The following is a 20,516-nucleotide window of genomic DNA, read 5'->3' as shown; positions in this document are numbered from 1 at the left end:
TGCTGGGAGGTGGGGGCGCCATGAAGGGAGCAGCCTCAGTTCCCAGTCTGCATGCGGGGGCGAGTTGCCCTGTGGGGGCTGAGGAGAAATGAGGTGGTGAGAGGCTGATACTGCAGTGATGGGGGGCAGGTTCCTACAGCCCTGCCTGTCTCCTGTCACAGGCAGTGGGGGCTGCTGCCCCCAGGGGTGGGCAGGGTGTTGAGGTGTGTGGAGGCTCCAGGAGGAGCTGGTGCGTCGGCTGGTCCTGCTGCCCCATTGCTGGCCTTGGCGGCTGCACTCCAGCGGGCTTGGGCAAGGGCTGGGCTGGGTGGTTCCTCTCCGTGCAGTGTTGAGGGGCCGTGGCAGCTCTTGCTGGGGAGGAGCATGACCCCCTGGCCTGGAAGGAAGCAGTAGCCGGGGCAGAAGGTGAGACACCAAAGGCTTGAGTGTGCTGTGGAAGAGGAAGGCAGGGCCCTGCAGAAGGGGAGCGGCAGGTCCGGGTCTCTCCTGCTGCCTGGGAAGCTGGGTGCCTGGCTGTGCCCGAGGTGAGGGGGACGCTGATCTGGGCAGGGCAGGGCAGGGCAGGGCTGGTCCTCTGCGCCTGGGGAAGGGGCTGCGCGGGGGGCACTGCTTGGCCGGGTGGAGGCAGGAGTGTCCCAGCTCCAGCCACAGCGGAATGAGACGGGTTCCACCCGCCCCGGCCCCGGGCTTGTGGCTGCCAGCTCAGCGCGGCCGCGCTGCCCTACTCCTGCTCTCTCGTTCCAGCTCTCAACGTGCTGCTCAGGGACCCTGCTCCTGTCGTCCGCGTGAAGGTGGCCGAGACTCTGGGGCGCCTGGTCCGGATGGTGTAAGCGGCAGAGGGGCCCTGCGGGCGCTTGGGCTCTGTAGGTTCCTCACGCGGAGCTGGCAAGCTGCCCTGGACCCCGGTGAACCAGGGGCCCTGCCACGTCTTCCTGCGCTCTGGAGCCAGGGCCTCCCCGTTCCCCTCTCTAGAGCAGCAGGGCTACACCCACCGTCACGCCTGCTGCCTGGAGCAGGGGCCGCCTGCTGCTTCTCTCCTCTCCACTGGGCAAGGACTCGGCCCTGCCCAGCTCCGCTGGGACTGCTGGCTGAACCTGCGCTGTGCCCGCGCTGAGCCCTTGGTTCACTCACTCCCAGCTGCCGGACTGGCCAGCATGAGCGGGAAGTGCTGGATGCAGGCTGGGGTGCTGGGTGGGCCTGACTCCGAGGGCCTGGCCCTGCCAATTGCGGCACCTCTGGCCCTCGTGGGTCACGGCCCTGGCACGAGGTGGTGCTGAGGTCACTGGTGTCTGCACAGTCCAGGGTTGGGCGGCTTTACACCGTAACTGTCACTGCTTCGCACGGCCCCTTCCCCAGCCCCAGGCCTGCAGCTCTGGGGGGGCTGGGGGCTAGATGGGGTGAGCCCTCTGCTCTGCCCAGCTGGGGGTCTCTGCAAGGAGCTGGCTGGCTTCTCTTCCCCCCCCTCCCTCCATTGATGGTGTGGGCCGGGATGGGGCCATGGCTGCCGCACGTGCACCTTCCTGCCCCCACTGGTCTCAGCGTCTCTGCTGCGGCCCGGGTGCTGCCCGCGGAGCCCCTGCCCCACTCCCGGCAGGGGCCAGCCTGTGGCGCTGGCCGGGGCCCGGCAGCTCTGCTGGCTGATGGAGCTGTCCCCTCCTCACAGGGAAGGTGTATATAAACCAGACTGGACTGATTTTTAAATAAAGCTGTTTGCCTCTCCGTGGGTGTGCTGCCTGGTCTCTGTGTGCTGTACGGGGCCGCCTGGCCCCTGGGGGGGGACTTCCCCCAGAGGGGAGCACGGGGGATGGGGTGAGCCTCAGGGCAGCAAGTCACCCCCCAATCAACTCCTTCCAGGGGTGGAGAAAGGGGCTGGGCTGGTGGGGATGCTGCACCTAAGCTGCGGGTGCATGCCCAGCTCGTCTGGCCGCCTCCTCGCACGAGCACGGCCGTGGGAGGGCTCAGGCTGGGCTGTCAGAGCCAGCCACCTGCAGGAGGATGGTGTGGGCAAGTGCAGCTCAAGGGTGACACACCCCCTGTGCTGCACCTGCGCCAAGGCGGGCCTGCTGCTCAATGGCAGCTGCAGCCCAGTAACGCAAGGATCGGGGCAGGCCTGGCTCCTGTGTGCAGACCTGCTCCTCCAGCCCAGGGGAGGCTGCAGCATGCCAGGGCTAGAAAAACTCCCAGGAGTTTGCTGGGCTGGTTTCTGGCCAGTGTTAATAGCAAGGACTCCGAACCAGTCCTTCGCAGTGCGTGACAGTAGCAGGGGGAACTCTCGGCCATAGGGCACAGCGGAGGCGAAGAACTTCACAAGATTCGGCCGGGGTGGCTCAGGCCTATCAGCTGGAAGGGAGCATAGCCCATCTGCTCCCCCTGGAGCCAGCTGCTCATTACTCACATGGGTGAGATCTGCCAGGGTGGGAAGCCGTTCACTGCCTGGTAGTGAGACAGCCGCTGAGCTGGGGCCTGCTCCTGTGGCTCCCACAGGAACCTGGCCCTCCAGTGCCAGCTGGGCTGAGGGTTGGGAGGGTGGAAAGTAGCCCTACCCCTCCCCTCCCTCCACTACCTTTGGCACCTGCAGGCCCCTCATGTGTGTCTGCCACTGATGCTTACCCCCTCCCCTCCACACACACACAGTTGCCCTGGCTGGGTCTGGCCGGAGAGGGGCTGTATGGGGCTGGGAACGGGCTGTAGCTCGGTGCTGGGCGCCTGCGTGGCTCTAACAGACATACTGGAGGCCCCTGCAGTAAGCCCACCACCTCGCGTCCTGTGGCAGCAGCAGTGAACTGAGGAGCCAGGCTGAGGCTCTAAGGGGCCAGTAGGCTTCAGAGTGAACGTCCTGCTGCAGTGAACAGCAGGCAGCAGCTCAGAGGCCAGCCAGGAGCTGTGCGTTGGTCAGCCAGCGCCTGCTTTACGGGCGGGCTGAGGTGAGGCCAGGCTGGCGTGCAGGCCCCTGGTGCGGTGGGAGGAGGGCTGGAGTTCGCGTGCTGGCTGTGGTGCTCGCACATACCCCGCCTGACTCGCTTTTTCCATCCCGGCCACGCGCTCCTGCCGCCTCGACCTGCTCCACAACCACCCCCATCTCGCCCCGGCTGGCTGCTGCTGCCTGCCAAACAGGAATTCCTCACATTGCTTGGGGGGGGGGGGGGGGGGGGACTGGCACCGGGCCCTGCCAAGCCGCCACAGGGAAGAATCCAGCTTTTTCCACTTGTTAACGTTCCTGCCCAAGTGTTGGGCGTTTTATGGCCCTTGTCTGGCTTCGGGTGGTGGGAGGCATTTCCTGGTGCTTCTCATGCCCCTGGGGCAGGCGGAGGCTGGAGCAGCTGCCCGACTCCTGCCCTCTCTCCAACCCCTGCTCGTGGCAGGGAGACAGCCCAGCCCCACTTGGAGCTGGCTATGGGAAGGGGGCTTGGTGGTCTGCTGCTGCCCGGCCCCACCAGCTCCAGGATGCAGGCCTGGCGGGCGGATGCTTCCAGCGCCCTTGTCACGTCAGGGCCAAGGATGCTGGGGGTTGGTGAGCTGTGTCTGCTGCCACGCGGGAGCTGGCGCTGTCCTCTCTGTCGGGCGCTGCCCCGGGGCAATGAGCGCTTAGGCCTTAGCTGCTGAGGGAAGCAGGCCCGGGCAGGTGAATGGAGGACCTGGCCTGGAGGATTGCTGGAAACACGGCCTGGGGGTGGTGGGCGTGGTGCACCTGGCCGGCCTCTCATTGTCCCAGGCGAGTGAACAACTGCAGCCGCCCGGAGCCGCAGTTAGCGAGCAGCCCTGCCCGTGCCTGGTGCCAGTGACATGCACCAGCGGGGCTGGCCCAAGCCAGGGGGTGCGGGACCATCCTGCCTCTCAGCTGCTACCCGTGTGGGTGGGACTGGTACCACACACCCCCCTCAATTGGGGGGGGAGGGGGCTCTTTGAAATATGCTGGCACAGGCCCTGTCCACACACCCTGCAAGTGCTGCGGGGTGGAGAGAAGCAGCCCCAGGCCTTGGCCTGTTGTCATGTGCCCGTACGTGGGGGCAGCTGGGGGAAGACGGAAGCTAAGGCAAGGGGCAGGCTGAACATGGGCTGCTGGAGTGACTTGGGGGGGGGGGGGGCACGCAGAGCCTGTGTGTGGGGCTGGGCAGGGGGAGCTGGGTGTGCGCTGTAGGCCACTGAAGGCCGTGACGCGCTCGCTCTGCACTACAGAGGGCGGCTGGTGCCGGGCTGAACGACCTTGTGCCCAACGGTACCTGGGGCTGGAGCAAGCAGGTCCAGCCCGAGACTGACTGAGCTTTGCCCCCACCATGCCCAGGGCCTTAGAGTGGCCGCAGGGAGCCACCGCTCACCCCTGAGCCGCAGCCACCCAGGGCTGCTTGGCCCCAAGGTGCAACTGCTGCCGCGGCAGGGCCGGGTTCACCACGTTTTCAGGGGAGGGGAAATGGCTCCCAGCCACTGGGTGGGTGTGTGAGGGGTGGGGGTGGCATGCCATAGGCTCCCCCCCCACTTTCTGAGAGGATAGAGCTGGGGGGGAGGATGCAGGGGGAGCTGCAGGAGACTGGGACGTGGTGGGCAGCTGCTGGGGCTCCCATTCAGGAGGCCCCCCCCACCACCACTCCCCATTCCCCTGCTGAGCCCCAACCCCCCTCACCTGGACCCCCCCATTTCATGCCCCTGCAGCCAGAGCCCCAGTGAAGCCCCTGCACCCAGCAAACCTCTCGCTCCACATCTGGGTCCTGAGGGGGCTGAGCCTGCCAGCCCAGGCCTGCTGTGGGCAGGGGGCACAGCAAATCTCAGCCAGGGGCATCGGCTGCCCCCCCCCCACAACCTCGTGAATGCAGCAGCGTGGCCAGGCCAATGCTGTGCTCCAGCCCCATGGGCCCCGAGCCGCCCAGAACTCCACAGCCCGGCGGTGCCTGGGAAAAACAAATGGAGCACCCACTTACCCTCCTCCCACCTGGGGTAGGCAGAGAACAGCCAGCCCCACGCCCGCGCTGCTGCGCCCCACAGCACAGGGGACTCAAGTGCATGTGTCCCTCACCAGCCAACCCGGCACTGCACCCTATGCTGCCAATGCTCAGGGCAGCAAGGGGGGGGGGCGGCTCCTCCCCTGCCCAGGGCCTGACTAGCCCAGTGCTGGAGGGCTGCCCACCTGTGGGGGTGAGGTATGGGGCTGCCCGGGGCCGGTCCTACACCGCAACGTGAGCTGAGGCCCTGCCGCCCTTGGCAGAAGTGCCATGCAGCGCCGCACCCCCACCTGTGCTGCTGCCAGCCCCCGGGGGAGCACAAAGCCGCTCTGGGGCGGCCCATGGCCATGCGGGGCTCAGGGATGACCAGCAGCAGGAGACAGCTGGAGCTGGCCCGGAGGTGGGTGGGTGTGTGTCCTTGCCCCACCCACACAGGACAAAGTAGCACAGCCCCGCTTGTGTGCACAGGAGTTTAATGAGAGGCCCCAGCCCAGTCCCAGCCCTGCCCGTGCCGGGCGGGGATGGGCACCAGGGGCCCCAGCACAGACAAGCTCTGCTCCCAACCGTGGCTGCTGGCCCGTCCTGGGCCACGCCCGGGTTACGTGAAGAGGCGGATGGTGGCGTCAGCGCCCGAGGAGAAGAGCCAGGGCTGGGTGGGATGGAAGAGAACCTCGAGCACGCCCAGGTCCCGGGTCGGCGCGTGGCCCTTCAGCACCTTGACGGGCACGATCAGGGGGTTCTGGAGCAGGTCGCTGCGAGACAAGGCGAGCAGGGTCAGAGGAAGGCTGTGAAGGCGCCCTGTGCCTGGGCCCGCCCCGCCGATCCTGCCTAGGGCCGTGGGGTGCCCCAGTGGGGCGGGGCTAGTTGAGGGACCGGAGCCCCTTCATGGCCCAGGGCCCGCATCCTCTCTGCGGGGAGGCTGGAGCTGCAGCAGTGCTGGCAGTCTGACCTGTCCCCCGCTGGTACCCGTGTCCTGGTGGCCACGCCGCGGAGCCCGTCCCACCCACCCTCCACGCTGCTGGCCGCGCCCTGGCAGCCCCACGTACTTGTAGACTGTGCCGTGGCAGACGATGACGCTCCCGTCGTCCGAGGCCGAGGCAAAGAGCGGGTAATGCCGGTGGAAGGCCACGGCCCTCAGCGCCTTCTTGTGATGCCTGCAAGAGACCAGCCCGGTCCCGGTCAGTGCCAGGTTCCGCTGGGGCCACCCTGCCCACAGGAGGCCTCCCCCAGCACCAGCAGCATGTGGCCACAGGCAGCGCCAGGCGGACAGCGGCCTGGGCACCGAGGAGGTGAGACCGTGTCTCTGACGTTGCCACTCAGCGCGAGGCTGGGGCAGGGGAACCTAAGAACTGCCCCAGGGCTCCCCACGGGGGGCGAGGGCCAGCTGGGCCCCAGCGAATCTGGCACCAGGCGGAGCAGCATGATGGCAAGCGGCAGGGAGCCAGGATGAGGGGGGCTGTGTCCGGATGCATGGAGAGGCAGCCCGTCCCTATAGCGCTCTGGGGAGACCCCCAGCACCCTGCACTCAGCTCTGGCCCCCATCCCAGCGGGGTGATGGCAGAGCCCTGAGCATGCACAGCTGGGCAGGGCCCCAGCACCCAAAGGAGAGGGCGCAGAGGCCAAGGGGGGGAGGGCAGGATGCCCAGGGCAGGACCCAGAGGCTGGGCAGCTGGGAAAGCTCCATCCCCAGCGTGGGCTCGCCCGACATGGCGGAGCGGAGCTGCACTGGGGGCGGGGGGAGCTCTGAGCCCAGCTTCTGGCGCGCTCACCTCAGCACCCGGTAGGGCTTGGTCGACAGGTCCATGTCGAACCAGGCCAGCTTGCTGTCGTAGCTACCGCAGATCAGGTTGTCTCCTGCGAGAGGGAAGGGAAGGGAAGGGAAGTGGGGGGGGGTCACCGGGGCTCCACATCCACGCCCCAACACCAGGATCCCTCACAGCAGCGTCGCCCCCCTCAGCACTGGGATGCTCGGGGATGGAACGCCCCACGACGACATCCCCCCCACCTCCCCCGGACCGACTGCAGACTGAGGGACCAGGATCCACCGGCCGCCCCCGTGTCCTACAGGCGCCCCAGACCCCCCCTCAGCAGCCTGGCTGCGGCTGGGCACGGGGGCTCCCGTTGGCCTGGCGGATGGGCGCCGTCTTCTGCTGCACGCCCCACATCTCCGGGGGCCGGGCCGGGCGTGGTGGACAGGCAGGGGCGGAGAGCACGGACTGGCCTGGGGGGGGCCCACGTACCGGCGGGGTGCACGGCCATGCTGGACACCCACTTGCAGTTGGTCAGCAGCTTCTTGGTGAGCTCCTGCTTCAGGAGGTTGTAGACGCGCACGTAGCGCTGGGTGGCCACGAAGAAGAAGGGCCGGACGGGGTGGAAGAGGACGCACTGCACCTGCCCCTTGCTCCGGCGGAAGGGGTTCTGGCTCCAGCGCTTGCTGGTCTGGTGGATCAGCACCTGCATGTTGCCGTTGTCGGGCAGGACGCTGGCCCAGTAGTCGCCTTTGGCATGCCAGGTCACCTGCTTCACCGGCTGCGGAGCGGCACGGGGAGACCGTCAGCTGCTGCCCAGGGCCCCGGGGAGCCGCGCAGTCGAGGGAGAGATGGGGCCTGCCCCAGGCCAGCTCAGCCCCGTGGCGGCAGGGAGGGGCGTGGGGCAGAGTGTCTGCTTGGAACAGTCCCTGGAGGGCTCGGGGCACGGGCGCTTGGACCCCCAGGGAACGTGGCCGCTGGTGGGGGAACACGGGGCAGAACGTCAGCAGGCCGGGGGGCGGGTGACGGGCTCAGCCCCAGCCCCAGGGATGTGTCTCCCCCTCCCGAGAAGCACCGGGTGCTGAGAAGAGTCACTCCATCCCACCCCAGCCCCCCATACCTTCCCGTGCTGGATGATCAGCCGGACACCTCTGCTGTGCTCCGCGCCGGCCGCCGTGACCCACGTGACAGGCTGCAGCCGCTCCTCCTCCGGCTGCAGGTAGGAGTCGAGCAGCTGGTCTGTGGTCCCGGAAAGCAGCTTGTCCCCGAGGCCGGGGTTCACCAGCAGGACAGACTGCTCCCTGTGCGGGGCGCTGTGGTCAGTACCGGCCACGGGGCTGCCCCGGCCTAGGGAAGTGAGCCCCAGCCGCCGCCTGCTGGGGACGGGGGACTGCCAGCATCCTACCTCTGCCCCCAGAGCTCTGAAACCCAGCCACAACTGGAGGCCAGGGCAGCCCCTGCCGGGCAGATGGCAGGGTCAGGGGGCAAGTGGTGTCTGGGGGGGCATATAGATAGATGAGATGGTGTGTGGGGGGGATCCCAGGGCTGGGGCAGGTGACACAGATGAGATGGGACAGGGGGATCCTAGGGCTGGGGAGGGGACACACGGAGATGGGGTGGGTCCCAGGGCAGGGGGGTCACACGGAGATGGGGTGGGGGTCCCAGGGCTGGGGCAGGTGACACAGAGATGAGATGGGGCCAGGAGGGGACACATGGAGATGGGGCGGGGGAAAGTCCCAGGGCTGGGGGGTCAGACGGAGATGAGATGAGATGAGATGGGGGGTGTCCCAGGGCTGGGGAGGGGCCCAGCTCACTCACACAGCCACGGCCACCAGGCAGACGGTGGGGTTGGGGTTCCAGGCGACGCTCTTCACCACACCCTCCACCGGGATGGTTTTCATGCAGCGGGCGGTGCTCACCTCCCAGAACCGCACCGTGCCGTCATCGGAGCCTGCAGGACAGGCCAGTGTTGGGTCCCCGGACAGGCTGGGCCGGGCCCCATCCCGCGCCCAGCAGGGCTGAGCCGCCCTGGCCAAGGCAGGCAGCGGGAGAGCTCAGCGCCCGCGCCCCACTGGTGCCGGCAGCTGTCGCTGGGCAGGGCTCAGCAGGGGCGCCAGGAATGTCTCTGCCCATGGGGGGGAACAGGGGCAAGGAACTACGTGGGAGCTCCCAGCGACCCCAGGGGCCAGGGATGCTTAGCACCAGCTCTACTCTCCGTACGCTCCAGACGAGGGCAGCACCTGGCTCCGGGAAGGGGAGCTGGGTCAGCTCTGAGCCGGGAGAGCTCCCCTCCCCGCAGCACCGGGCCCCTGCACCACACTGGCTGGTCCCCCGCCCCCATCCCCTCGTGGGCCGAGCCCCTCTCAGCAGTGAGGGCTGCTTTGCTCCCGGGCCCTTGCAGAGACGCGGGGGCCGGGTGCGAAGGGAGAGGAGCAGGCCCCGCCCAGGCTCACTTGCCCGGCTATTTTTAACGCCTGAGCTCAGCCACTTTCCCCGCTCGTGGCCAGGAATTCAGGGTTGTGCAACTCCTGCCGGAGCGGAGGGAGCCGCCAGCCTGGAAACTCCAGCACTCCAGAGCGCACGTGTGCCGCGCCGGCTGCAACCTGCCATCTGCTCTCAATCTCCGGCCCGCCAGCCCCTTCCGGCCGCCCGCCCGCCCGCTCCCGGGCTCACTTTCTCCACTGCCGAGCGCCGGAGGAGGCGGCCTGCGGGAGGGGTGCCGGGAGTGGCTGGAAAACCCCACCCAGCGGTCTGCAGGCAGCAGGGCTTGCCACGAGCGTATGCCTGGGAAGGGACGGCCGTCCCGCTCGGCTGGCACCCGGCGGCTCGGCCCCCGCCTGGCGCTGGGAATCTGGGAGTCGTCAGCGCTCGGGAAGCGAATGACTGGGCCAGCCAGAGCAGCAAGGCCTGGGATCGAATCCGCCGGACCCAGGGCGTTCACACGGCTCCTGCTGCCCTGGTAGCTAACTAGGCCCTGCAACGGCGAGCCGGGCCAGCCCCAGGCCTCTCATTCCTTCGGCATCCCCTTCTCAGCAGCCAGCCCCATCCCGCCCCGTCGCGGCGCCACGGGAGAGCCGGGCGGGCAGGGAGCGGCTGCTTTGGGAGCTCGGCCAGGCACAGTGTGACTCAGACGCGTGGGGAAGCCCAGGCTGCTGGGGGGCACCCCTCCCCACCCCCGGAGCTCTGCCTGTGTCTGGGCCGGCCGCGCACCCCCTGGGCGCAGAGCTTACCTGACGCCAGCCACTGCCCGCCGGGGGAGACGCTGAGGCAGCGCACCAGGCTGGTGTGCCCGCGGTAGACCTGAGGGAGACAATGAGGCGGGTGAGGCGGCAGGGGGCTGCCAATGCCACTCGCTGGCGCTCGGCTCGCCCTGCCCGGGAACCCCTGCACGCCCAGCCCTGCCGCAGCCGCCGCCAGCACGGGGTCAGGTGGGTTATTAGGAGGGAGGAGGCCTGGCATTGCCCCCACAGCAGGTTCCCTTCTCCCCTGGCTAACAGGCTCTGAACACACCGCCCGCCGTGAAGCTGCAGTAACGGCCCCCGCACACGACCTCCCCAGCGGGGGCCAGCTCCAGGCCATTCCTGGTACAGGGTTAGCCACCCACGCCTTGTCAGCCTGGTGGCTGGGTCCTGACCCCAACACGTCACTGCTGCTGCTCAGAGGAAGATGCCCCAGGCCACACTGGCCATCAGGGCAGGGCGGGTCCCAGGAACCATAACAGCCTAGGAACGGCCAGGCTGGGTCAGGCCCACGGCCCAGCCTGCCCAGTGTCCTGTCTGCAGACAGTGGCCAGGGCCAGGCGCTTCAGAGAGAATGAACAGACCAGGGCGATTATCGAGTGAGCCATCCCCTCAGCCAGTCCTAGCATCTGGCAATCGTAGGTTTAAGGACACCCAGAGCATGAGGTTGCATCCCTGAACACCTTGGCTAATAGCCATCGTCGGACCTATCCTCCAGGAAGTTATCTACTTCTTTTTTGAACCCAGTTATAGTTTTGGCCTTCACAACATCCCCTGGCAAGCAGTTCCACAAGTTGACTGTGCGTTGAAATACTTCCTTATGTCTTAAACCTGCTGCCTATTATTTTCATTTGGTGACCCCTAGTTCTTGTGTTATGAGAAGAAGTGAATAACACTTTCCTATTCACTTTCTCCACCCCCGTCATGATTTTAGACCTCTATCTTACCCCTCTTGGCTGTCTCTTTTCCAGGCTGAACAGTCCCAGTCTCTTTCTAATCTCTCCTCAGACCTGTTCCAGACTGCTCATCTCTGAACTTTTTCAATTCTAATAGATGGTTTTGGAGCTGGGGAGACTGCTCAGATTTCTATAGTGACATTGCAGTACTTCCTGTTTTACTACCTATCCCTTTCCAAAAGGGGCCAGTTCATGTCTGGCCATCACAGCTTCCAGTGTCAGGAGTGAATGCTATTCTTTCCTATGCACCCAGTGACGGGTCTCCTGCAGCAGGGAGTTCCACAGCTGATCTGGTCTCTATGTGCCACTGTAAGCCCTGTACTCTGGGATGGGGAAGGAGGCACCCATCAGTTCTCACTGCAACTTTCTGAGCTGCCAAACTAATGCCCCACGACCTCCTTCAATCCCAGCCCCACCCCGGTCACCGTTCTCCATATGTGCTCCCCTCCCCACCCCACTCATGGCCGCCCTGAACATGGCAGAGGGCTGCATGGCACTACCAGGGCCTGTGTGGTGGGGAACGGCTGCAGGTCCCGCGGCTTTGGCAGCTTTGGAATCAGGTCTTCTGGGTCCACGTTCACCTGCAAGAGAACCAAGCCCGCGTGAGCACAGGGGGCACTGTCTGCACCCCCATGGTCGCCCGCCAGGAGGCATACCCACCCATCAGCATGGGCGCCACAACGGCCCAGGGTGACAGCCCTGTGCAGCTCACACCCCTTCCGCTGCAGAGAGCGGGACAAAGGGAGACCCCCGAAGCCTGGAACTGGCTGCCAGGACAGCCCCAGGACTCGGGGCACAGCCCGGGGCAGCCAGCTTCACGCCTAGGTGATTTCAAGGCACTGCTCCTAGACTCCTCTCCTGGAGACTGGAGAGACCCTTCCCCTGCCCCTGCCCCTCCTGCCGGAACCCACCAGCCGGGGGGATGATCCACATGCTGGGCTGTGAGATCAGGACCCCGCAGCCCCGTCCTGCCCCGCAGCACCCAGAACCCCACCCTCAGCTCTCCATCCAGCGGCAGCAACCACAGGCCCGGCTGCAGAGCTCAGTGGGCTGGCAGCCGTGTGTGTGTGGGGTGGGGAGGCTGCCTTCAGCTGGCCCCACTGCTGCTGCTCCAAGCCAGCCCCCAGGAGTCACTGCCTCCCCTGTCCTGGCACCACAGCACACACACGGAGGCTGGCGTAGGAGGCGGGTTTCCTGCCCCTGCCTCTGAGCTCCCGTGCCGGCGGCCCCCGCTCACCCTCATCTTCCTCTGGCGCGGGCAGAGGTAGAGGTCGAGGCAGCGCTCAAAGCGCTCGTGGATGAAGCGGGCGTAGGCTGGCACCGCACGCAGGCACCGGTACTGCTGGGGCAGGAAGTTCAGCTTCCTCTCCGCCACCTCCTGCTGCTCCCAGGCCAGCTTCTGCAGGGCAAAGGGCAAACGTCAGCAGGGCCTGCCTGGAGAGTGAGCGTCTGGGTCTGAGAACCAAGCCCATGGCAACCCCCCCTTACAAGGCAGACAGTCACAGGAATGCGGGGCTGGAAGGGACCTCAAGAGGCCATCCAGTCCGGCCCCTCGGGCTGAGGCAGGACCAAGTAACCCTAGACCAGCCCTGCCAGGGGTTTGTCCAGCCTGTTCTTAAAAACCACCAGTGATGGGGACCCCACAGCCCCCTGGGAAGCCTGGCCCAGCGCTCCACCATCCTAAGAGGTGCAAGTTTTTCCCAACATCCCACCTGGATCTTCCTTGCTGCAGATTACGCCCATTACCTCCTGCCCTGCCTCCCGTGGATGCGGAGAACCATCGACCCCGTCCGCCTTACAGCAGCCCCCGATATATCTGAAGGCTGTTCTCAGCTCCCCCTCGGGCTTCTTTACTCCAGACTAGACATGCCCAGATTTTTACCTGTCCCCTCTCAACCTGTCATCGGTTTTGTTCTTCTCCTCTGGCCTCTCCAACTTGTCCACAGCTCCCCGGAGGTGAGGCGCCGGGAAGTGGACATGATGCGCCAGCTGGGCAGAGCGGGACAACGACCATGTGTGTCTTGCACCCGGACACCCCGGGCAGGGCACTCCAGAGGGGTATTAACCTTTTTCACAGCAGCATCCCACATTCAGGGTGGGCTCCGTGATAACCCCGGCTCCTTGTCAGCCGCCTCGCCCGTCAGCCCCCCAGAGCCCCACACAGCGCCCCCGCAGCACACCCCTCTCCCTGCCCCTCACCTCCTCCTCACTGAGCAGGTACTCGGGTGGGGGGTTGTACGACTCCTCGTGGCCCGGCAGTCGCAGCTTTGGGGCCGGCACGTGCATTTTGTGGCGCCCCAGGATGGAGTTGGGGTCCTCCTGGGCCCAGAGGTCATAGTAGGTGGGTGTATCCTCCTTGGGCTTGCGAGCCTTGATCCAGCCCATCTTGATGGCATGGACCAGCTTGGAGACCTGCAGAGCCGGGGGGATCCACAAACGGGTCAGCCCCGGGATTGAGGGAGATGGACGGAGCGCAGAGACAGACCCATGGCTCAGAGGGAGGGGCACCGCGTGTGCGGGATGGAGCCCAGGGCTGCGGGTCAGGATTGGGGGCACCAATAGAGCTGGGTGATGGGAGCTGCAGATCGGGCTGGTTCCCAGGAAGGATTCCCACCCGGTCAGCTCTGGCCAGCTCCAGCCCTTGCCATGGGATCTCGTTGTCCAAGGGGGGGCTGAGATGCAGGGCGGCCCAGATCCGGTCGGGTCAGTCCCCGACAGGCGATGGCAGAGGGGAGCCGGGACCGACGCCAGCAGGCTCTTACCTTCTCCTTCTCGCGGAGGGAGGGGATGAAGCTCCGCTTGTCGGCCGGGCGGTTTGTCACTGGGTGGATCCTCACCTCGCTGCTGAAGAAGTCAACGGCTGGCTGGGGTGAGGGAGAACAAGAGGTCACGCTGGCTGCCCCGGCCCTCCGAGCAGGGCTTCAGACACAGCTCCACTCCTTCCCTCGGCCCACTGGGCTCCCAGCCCAGCCCCAGACGAGGGCCACGCTCTGCGAGGGAGCCCGGCACGGGCCCAGCCAAGGAGGTGGCGGCCGTGTGGGGAGGAGAGGGAACCTGGGGCAGCGGCAGGGTCCCTACCTCATAGGGGTTGAAGTGCAGGTCCCCGAACTGCCCTTTCTGCAGACGATGCACCAGCTCCACCTGCTCGTCCGTCAGCCTCACGTCCGCCCCCGTCTGCTTGTCCTGCACTGTCCGCCTGAGGAGAGGACACAGATGAGTGAGCCGAGGGCCGGCTGCCGCCTCTGGCTATCCCCGAGAGGCCCCGGCACCAGCCAGGCTCCACTCTCAGCTCCAAAGCCGCTCTCAGTGCTGGCCGGCGGGAGACGAGCCCCCTTCCCAGGGACAAGCGTGCGTGTCCGGGGGCTCCAGCCGGCCCCTCGCCTGAAGCCGGCCCCTGCAGGGCAGGGGCAGGAAGTGAGGCTGCAGAGCTGCCCGGCACCGGCTGGCAGCGAGTGGGAGGGGGTTGGCCCCAGGTGGGCGATGGCTCCCCCCAGTGCAGGGCGCAGGCTGCAGGACGGGCTGCCTGGGGAGGGAGCTCATTCTCCAGGCTGTGCTGCGCCACCTGCCCGCAGGCAGGGGAGAGAGCTGCGGGAAAGTCACCCCAGAGCGTCCAGGCACACAGCCCCCGGCCAGCACGGGCGCATGTGATTCTGCTCTGTGGGCAGAGAGCACCTGGGGTTCTGCTCCCACCGCTGCTCTTCCCACACCCTCTGCCTGTGGGGAGGGCGAGAACCCAGGGGGCTGCGGACGGGGAAGCAGCAGCAGGTGGTGAACTCCTGTGCAGCCCAGAGGGCAGCAGGCTTCAGACAGCAGGCCCAAGGATGCAGTGCTGGGACGGGCCCAGGCTTTGGAGAAGGGCCTGCGCCCAGCCCCTCCTATCTGCCTGGGAGGGCGACCCCCCTCTGGGGTGCTGGGGGTCGTGCCCCTGGCCTGGGACCCGGGGCGTTCCTGGTGGGACCCCAGCCCCCGAGCCGCTCACCAGTAGTCAGCGTTCTCCATCTTGTCCAGGAACTTGTCCAGCTCGTCCTTGGTGCGGATCGGCTTGTAGATCTTCTTGCCCGCCAGGTCGTAGCCGATGTGCGGGTAGTCCTGGTACCACTCCATGGGGATGTTGCCCACCGTGTTCCGGATATCCTGCAGTGGGACAGACAGACAGACAGACAGACAGTCACCTCTAGCAGCCAGACCTCTGCCCTCCTCCAAACCAGCAGCAGAGTGGGGCAGTGAGGCAGTGAGAAGGGCCTTGTGGGTCGGGCAAAGCTGGGCTGCGCTGGCCTGGAGCCCCACCCAGCCTCCTCGACCTCAGACCCACGCTTGCTGCACCAGAGCACAGCTGCATGAGGCTGCCCTCCCCAGCTCCTGCCCCCACAGCGGGGGGCCCTCGCTCCCCACTTCCACCCCGCAGGCTGGCTGAGGGCAGCCCTCTGCCGTGCTCTGCCTGGTCCGAGACCCTTTGCTGGGCTTGCCTGGAGACAAACCCAGGTCACCATGGCGCGACGCATGCTGGGACCCGTGATCTCTGCAGAGACCGTCACTGCATTCTTCAGCCCAGGGAATGCTGGCCTTCACCTGGGCAAAGTCTGGGTGCCCTGGTGCACATTTATGGGTCAGTCAAGATGCAGCGTCAGCACCATCCATGGCAGAAACCTCTGCAGCCAACACAAGGGCACAAGGGGAAGAGTCCCCTAGGAAAGGCCTCACCCCTCAACTGCTCAGCTGCACACTGCCCAGGGCACCATCGCTCCTGCAGCTGGCATGCCATGCCCTCTGGCTCCGCTTTCACTCAGCCGCCCTGCCCTGCAGGGGAAGGGGCATGGAGAAGGGTCTCTAAGCTCCGCAGAGAGGGCTGCCACTCTCCATAGACGTAAACCAGGGCAATGGCACCCTCTCTGCAGGGCGTGCAGCAAACCCCCAAAGCTGCCAGCTGCAAAGCCAGGAGCAAGACAAAGGACCTGTGCAGCGGCTGGGCAGCTCCAGCTCCAGGGCTCTGGCAGGCTGGGCTGGCTCATTAGCAGCGCAGAGCAACCCCGGTTCACTCGGGATTTAAAGGGAACAAAGGATCCCTGGGGCCATACGCCCACTCCTGCCCCCCACAGCCCCCCTTGCAGCCCTCCAACATCAAGGTAAGCACCTGGCAGGGCTGATTTACCAAACCAGGAAAAGGCCTTTAATGGGTTCAACACTGGAGCCACGGCTGGGCCGCAGCGGAGCCACCCTCCACGCCGGGCGTGGCGCTCCTCACCGCGCTGCACAGGGAGTTTGCGATCGGCCCTGCCCCGGCTGGTTAAAACAAACACTGCAGCACACTGCAGCAGCTGTCCCTCAGACAGGAGCCTGCCTCACATTTTCCAGTCCTCAGCTGCCAGGCCCGCTCCCCCGGCGCCTGCGCACATGCAGACAGACACATGCCCAGACAGTCAGACCACGGCGGTGCTGCTGGATTACACACACGCGCGCGCACGCAGACAGACACACGCCTGGCTGTGCTGCAGTTGAATTCCCTGGCCGGCTTTCCAAGTGCAGGCTGCGGCCCCAGCCCTCGTGCACGGGTGAATTCAGGCTGCTCACTGGCACCGCGGCCTCGGGAAGGAATGCAGCCCATGGGTTTCAGACAGCAGGCTGCAGTGCCATGAGCAGGGATGGGCGCTCGCATTTCCTCCCGGCTCCCCTGGGCCTCACAGACTGACGCTGTCCCCCCGGGGCCCATGGCGCCGCTCAGAGCTGGCCAGAGCCAAAGGAAGGTGCCTGCCTGCCCCAGGGCTGTGCCAGCAGCGGAGACTGATCACCGCCTCCCGTGGCAAGGCAAGGCATCGCCCTGTGCCACGCTGGGGAACACAGGGCAGCTCGGAGACCAGCTAGCCCCGGCCTGGATGCTGCTGCTCACTCCTGGAGGGGAAGGGCTGAAGGTCAAAGTGCAGCACCCAAGCCACCGAGAGACGGACAAGAGGGGCCTGCCTTTCACTAGACAGCCACCCCAGCGTGGGCCTGCCGCAGACCAGAGGCGCACGGAGCAGAAGGCAGGCTTAGCAGCCCACGCACGCAGAGGGAGGATGGCCATGGGGCTAACATACCAGCCGGGGACTCAGGCTCTGGGGTCAGTTCCCAGCTTTGCCACAGACGCCCTGTGTGACCCTGGGCCGGTCTCCCCAGGCCTCTGCTCCCCCTCTGTGCAGTGGGGTTAACAATCCTTCATCTTGTCTGTCCGTGAGCGCTGCAAGGCTGATCTCCCACTACACGTGTGCAGCACCCGGCCCAGCACGGCCCTGAGCTCAGCTGGCGCTCCTGGAGACCGAATGGGGTTCAGAGAAGAGCGGCGAGAGGGATCAAGGGCCTGGAAACCTGTGGCCAGAGACTGAGGGCTGGAGTTGTTACCTCAAAGGAGCCGTAAGCCAATTACACCCTGACTGGTCTAGAGAAGGCAGGTCAGGGCCATCCATTCCCCGTCTCTTATTGCAGGAACAGGATGTTCGACACCAGGAAACGCTTTCACGCTGTGTGCAGCTAGACGGGGGCACCCGCTGCCACAGAAGTTGTTGTGGCCAAGAATTTAGCATGACTGAAAATGGAACTGGCCATTTCTGTGGCTAACCAGAGTTCCCAGAGGTGTCCTAGCTAGCGCCAGCGTCCGCACTGGCAGGGATGTTAAACCTCTGCTTCAGGGCGTCAGCCAATCTCAACTGCTAAGAGCCCCGGCTGATCCTGGGGGGGAGGGAGGAAAGGGAGGAGGGCAGAGTATCCCCCATCTGCTCCGGCAGGGCTCTCACACCTTCCTCTGCAGAACCTGGAGCTGGCCCGTCAGAGACCGGACCCTGGGCCAGATGGACCTTGGCTCTGAGCCCGTCTGGCCGTCCTCTGTACCCACACAATTAACACCAGGAGAACGCTGACAGCCACCGCCTCCCAGCCGCGACCAGATATGCAGCGCACATGTGCTCAGTGACCCGCGTGCAGCACGTGGGCCCAACGCAGCCTGCAGCTGGCTCCCACTTAACAGAGCAGGCGGTGCCGCAGACGCCAGGTCCCACCGTGCAATGAGCTGAGCGGCTAGGTCGAGGGAGCATTGCATGCTGGGGCCCGGCTGTGACTTGATAAAGGAGAAGGCAGCAGTGCCGTCATTGGGGGGAGCCCAGGGCAGGCCAGCACCCCATTTTATTCAACAGGACGATGGCTGTGACCTGCCTCCCAGCCCGCTCACTGTGTCCCTGCACTGGGCCTCCTCTCCAGCTGTGCAGAGCCGGTTCCCAGTTAGCGGCTTCCCGGGGAGGAAGCGAAACAAGGGTGTTTAACAGCCAGGCCCCGCAGGTGGTGCCGGGCACAGGCTGCCCGCGGGGAGGGGGCCCGTGGGTGTCAACGGGCTGGTCTCTGAAGGCAGAGGAGCAGAGTCCGTGGCTCGGCCAGCTGTGCAACACTCCGCCAGCTGCACCGCCCCTCCCTGTCACACACACCCGGGGAGGGAGGCGTGAATGTGACCCGCGCCCCGCGCTCTGCAGTCAGGGTCACGCTCACCTGCTGCACCATCTGGTCCCCATAAACACTTGGAGCACAGCAGAGCCTCCCAAGGAAAGAGGCCCAGAGCCCTGCGGAGGGAGAGCAGCAGCCCCTGGGGCCACATCCTTCATGCGCCGAGCACACGTCAGCGCCGGACATGCTCCGGGCCCACTGGGGCTCGGCCAGGAATTTCCCACTCATGAACGGCAGCTGGGCCACAGGAGCTGCCCGCTGCGCACACAGAAAGGAACAACTGCTTAGACTGGAGCAGAAACAATGGGTGTTACGCGCCCCCCCCCCGTCGCTCTGGGGATCCCCTGGGCTGGGGCTGCAGTGGGGGAGAGGAGACAGGCTGGCCAAGCTCTGCAGCTCCAGCATGCCATCTCCCCGGCCCACACTGGCCTCTTCAGAGGCCTGGCCTTGCTGTGTTGTTTGCAGACAGCGACGGGGGACGGGGGGCTCCCCCGGCCTCTGGTGGTGGGGAGTCCCAGAGGAGAGGGCCCTGCACTAACAACACAGCAGCTCATGGGAAAGGTCCTCAGACCCCAGACTCCAAGGCCAGATCCAAAGGAAGGGGAGCCAAGGCAGGACTGCCTGGAGAGGCAGAGACCGAGGTGACCCTGGGGTCCGGCCCAGCCGTGGATATCTGCCCAGGGGAGGAGATCTCACGGTGTGCCCTGAGTCAGAGGAAACCTCCAAGCAGGGCAGCACGGCCATGCAATGTTCCTCTGGAAACAGCTGCTCCAAAGCACATTAGGGCTCGAATGCGGAGAGCGTTGGAAGGAGAAGCTGAGCCGCAGACGCGGTGGTGACATACCCCGTCGATGGCTGACCATGGTCTTGGCTCGCAGGGCTGGGGGTGCAGCTGGGCAGGCGGAGGGAGAGTGCCTAGCTCAGGCTGATTTGAACTATAGTCCTCCCGAAGGGCAAGGTAACAGGTGCCAGCACACGGCACCGTGAGGCGCAAGTGGCAAAGCCAGCTACTCCCTGCAGGTCAAGAGACACAGGGGAGAGAGGCGGGAATCCAGGAGCCCATCCGATCACAGGCAGCAGAAATCAGGGGTGGAGACGCGGGCTGAGAGCTCACTGGACAGCGCTGCGTGTCTGCCTCAGCAAGGCAGGAAGGACCCAAAAGGACCCAAGGTGGCCTCAGCAAAGAGCGAAACTGAAGAGCTGGGAGGGCGCGATGGAGCTGAGAGGCATTAAGTGTCTGGACGCTGGCGAACGGAGACACAGCAAGCAGGGACCATGATCTCACCTGCTTTACTCCCTGTTACACTGAGACGTACAGAGCTCGCTCTGTTTCGCTTATCCAAGGGAGGGTTTAGAGATGACTTGATCATGGTCTACAAGTACCGACATGGGGAAGAGATTTCTGAGAGCAGGTGGCTCGTTAGTCTGGCAGAAAATCCAGCGGCTGGAAGTCGAAGCTAGACAAACTCAGACAGGAAGTGAGATGCAGATTTTTAACAGTGAGGGTCACTAACCATGGGAACAACTCACCTAGGGGCATGGAGGAGTCTCCATTGCCGGGAGTTTGTAAATCCAGACAGGGTGTCACTTCCTAGAAGATCTGTTCTAGTCAACCAAGCACGATGGGGCTGGATGTAGGAGACACTGGTGGAATTCCCTGGCCAGCAGGCCAGACTAAATCATAATACACTCTTCGGACGTGGAAATCTGTGTATCTTGAGATCCTCCCCTCACACCAAGCCCCAGGTTCCCAGTGTTCTTGTGGCATGACAGACGAGTGTGAGGGTCACAGACCAGCCCCAGTGCTTTTCCTTCCTGACCTGCAGCCGTTCTAGCTCACAGCCCAGTCTGTTCCCCTCTGCTTCATGCTGGCCCGTTCTAGGACCACTTCCCCTTCCCCTCCCGCAGAGCTGTAGGCAATCTGTACGCTGCACAGAACGGAAGGGCCAGACTCAGAGCGAGCAAGAGACAATGGGAGAATCCTTGCCCCTGGGATCAGAGGAGACGGGACTGGGTGTACGTTGGAAGCGGAGATGGTAATGACTGGAGGGGCTGCAGCCTGGCCCCCAAGCTCCTGAATGCAGCCTGCCAAGGAGGCAAAGCCTGTGGCTGGAAAGGTCCCGGCATGCCGCACTCCATCTCGAGCCACGTGGAGCTGGGTCAGACTAAGATGGCGCA

General features: G+C 65.5%; 2 protein-coding genes across 7 annotated transcripts in view; one reads left to right on the top strand and one right to left on the bottom strand.

The window, feature by feature from the left end:
* Positions 1-1,719, top strand: part of MROH1 (maestro heat like repeat family member 1) — a 101,802-nt gene extending 100,083 nt beyond the window's left edge. For all 5 annotated transcript variants that reach the window (XM_067560124.1, XM_067560120.1, XM_067560123.1 and 2 more), the window contains one exon: positions 745-1,719. In XM_067560124.1, coding sequence (XP_067416225.1) covers positions 745-830 — 86 coding nt within the window. In that variant the 3' untranslated portion in view covers positions 831-1,719. The remainder of the gene's footprint in view (positions 1-744) is intronic.
* A 3,197-nt stretch (positions 1,720-4,916) lies between these two features.
* Positions 4,917-20,516, bottom strand: part of BOP1 (BOP1 ribosomal biogenesis factor) — a 95,010-nt gene continuing 79,410 nt past the window's right edge. The window contains exons 4-17 of one of the 2 annotated variants that reach the window (XM_067560137.1): positions 14,857-15,011; positions 13,956-14,073; positions 13,640-13,741; positions 13,077-13,289; positions 12,115-12,276; positions 11,378-11,458; positions 9,913-9,982; positions 8,501-8,633; positions 7,803-7,983; positions 7,175-7,463; positions 6,704-6,788; positions 5,981-6,088; positions 5,524-5,686; positions 4,917-5,441 (exon numbers count right to left, since the gene is read on the bottom strand). In XM_067560137.1, the coding sequence (XP_067416238.1) occupies positions 5,533-5,686; positions 5,981-6,088; positions 6,704-6,788; positions 7,175-7,463; positions 7,803-7,983; positions 8,501-8,633; positions 9,913-9,982; positions 11,378-11,458; positions 12,115-12,276; positions 13,077-13,289; positions 13,640-13,741; positions 13,956-14,073; positions 14,857-15,011 (1,851 nt within the window). In that variant the 3' untranslated portion in view covers positions 4,917-5,441; positions 5,524-5,532. Of the gene's footprint in view, positions 5,687-5,980; positions 6,089-6,703; positions 6,789-7,174; positions 7,464-7,802; positions 7,984-8,500; positions 8,634-9,912; positions 9,983-11,377; positions 11,459-12,114; positions 12,277-13,076; positions 13,290-13,639; positions 13,742-13,955; positions 14,074-14,856; positions 15,012-20,516 lie in introns of both variants that reach the window. The other variant, XM_067560136.1, reaches the window with a different exon arrangement.

This window comes from Emydura macquarii, unplaced genomic scaffold, assembly GCF_026122565.2.
Source record: "Emydura macquarii macquarii isolate MOO-44397 ecotype Brisbane River unplaced genomic scaffold, CSIRO-AGI_Emac_v2 contig_2246, whole genome shotgun sequence".
NCBI lineage: Eukaryota > Metazoa > Chordata > Testudines > Chelidae > Emydura > Emydura macquarii.
Note: the sequence above shows the minus strand (reverse complement) of the source record. Positions and strands in the feature narration are given on the sequence as shown.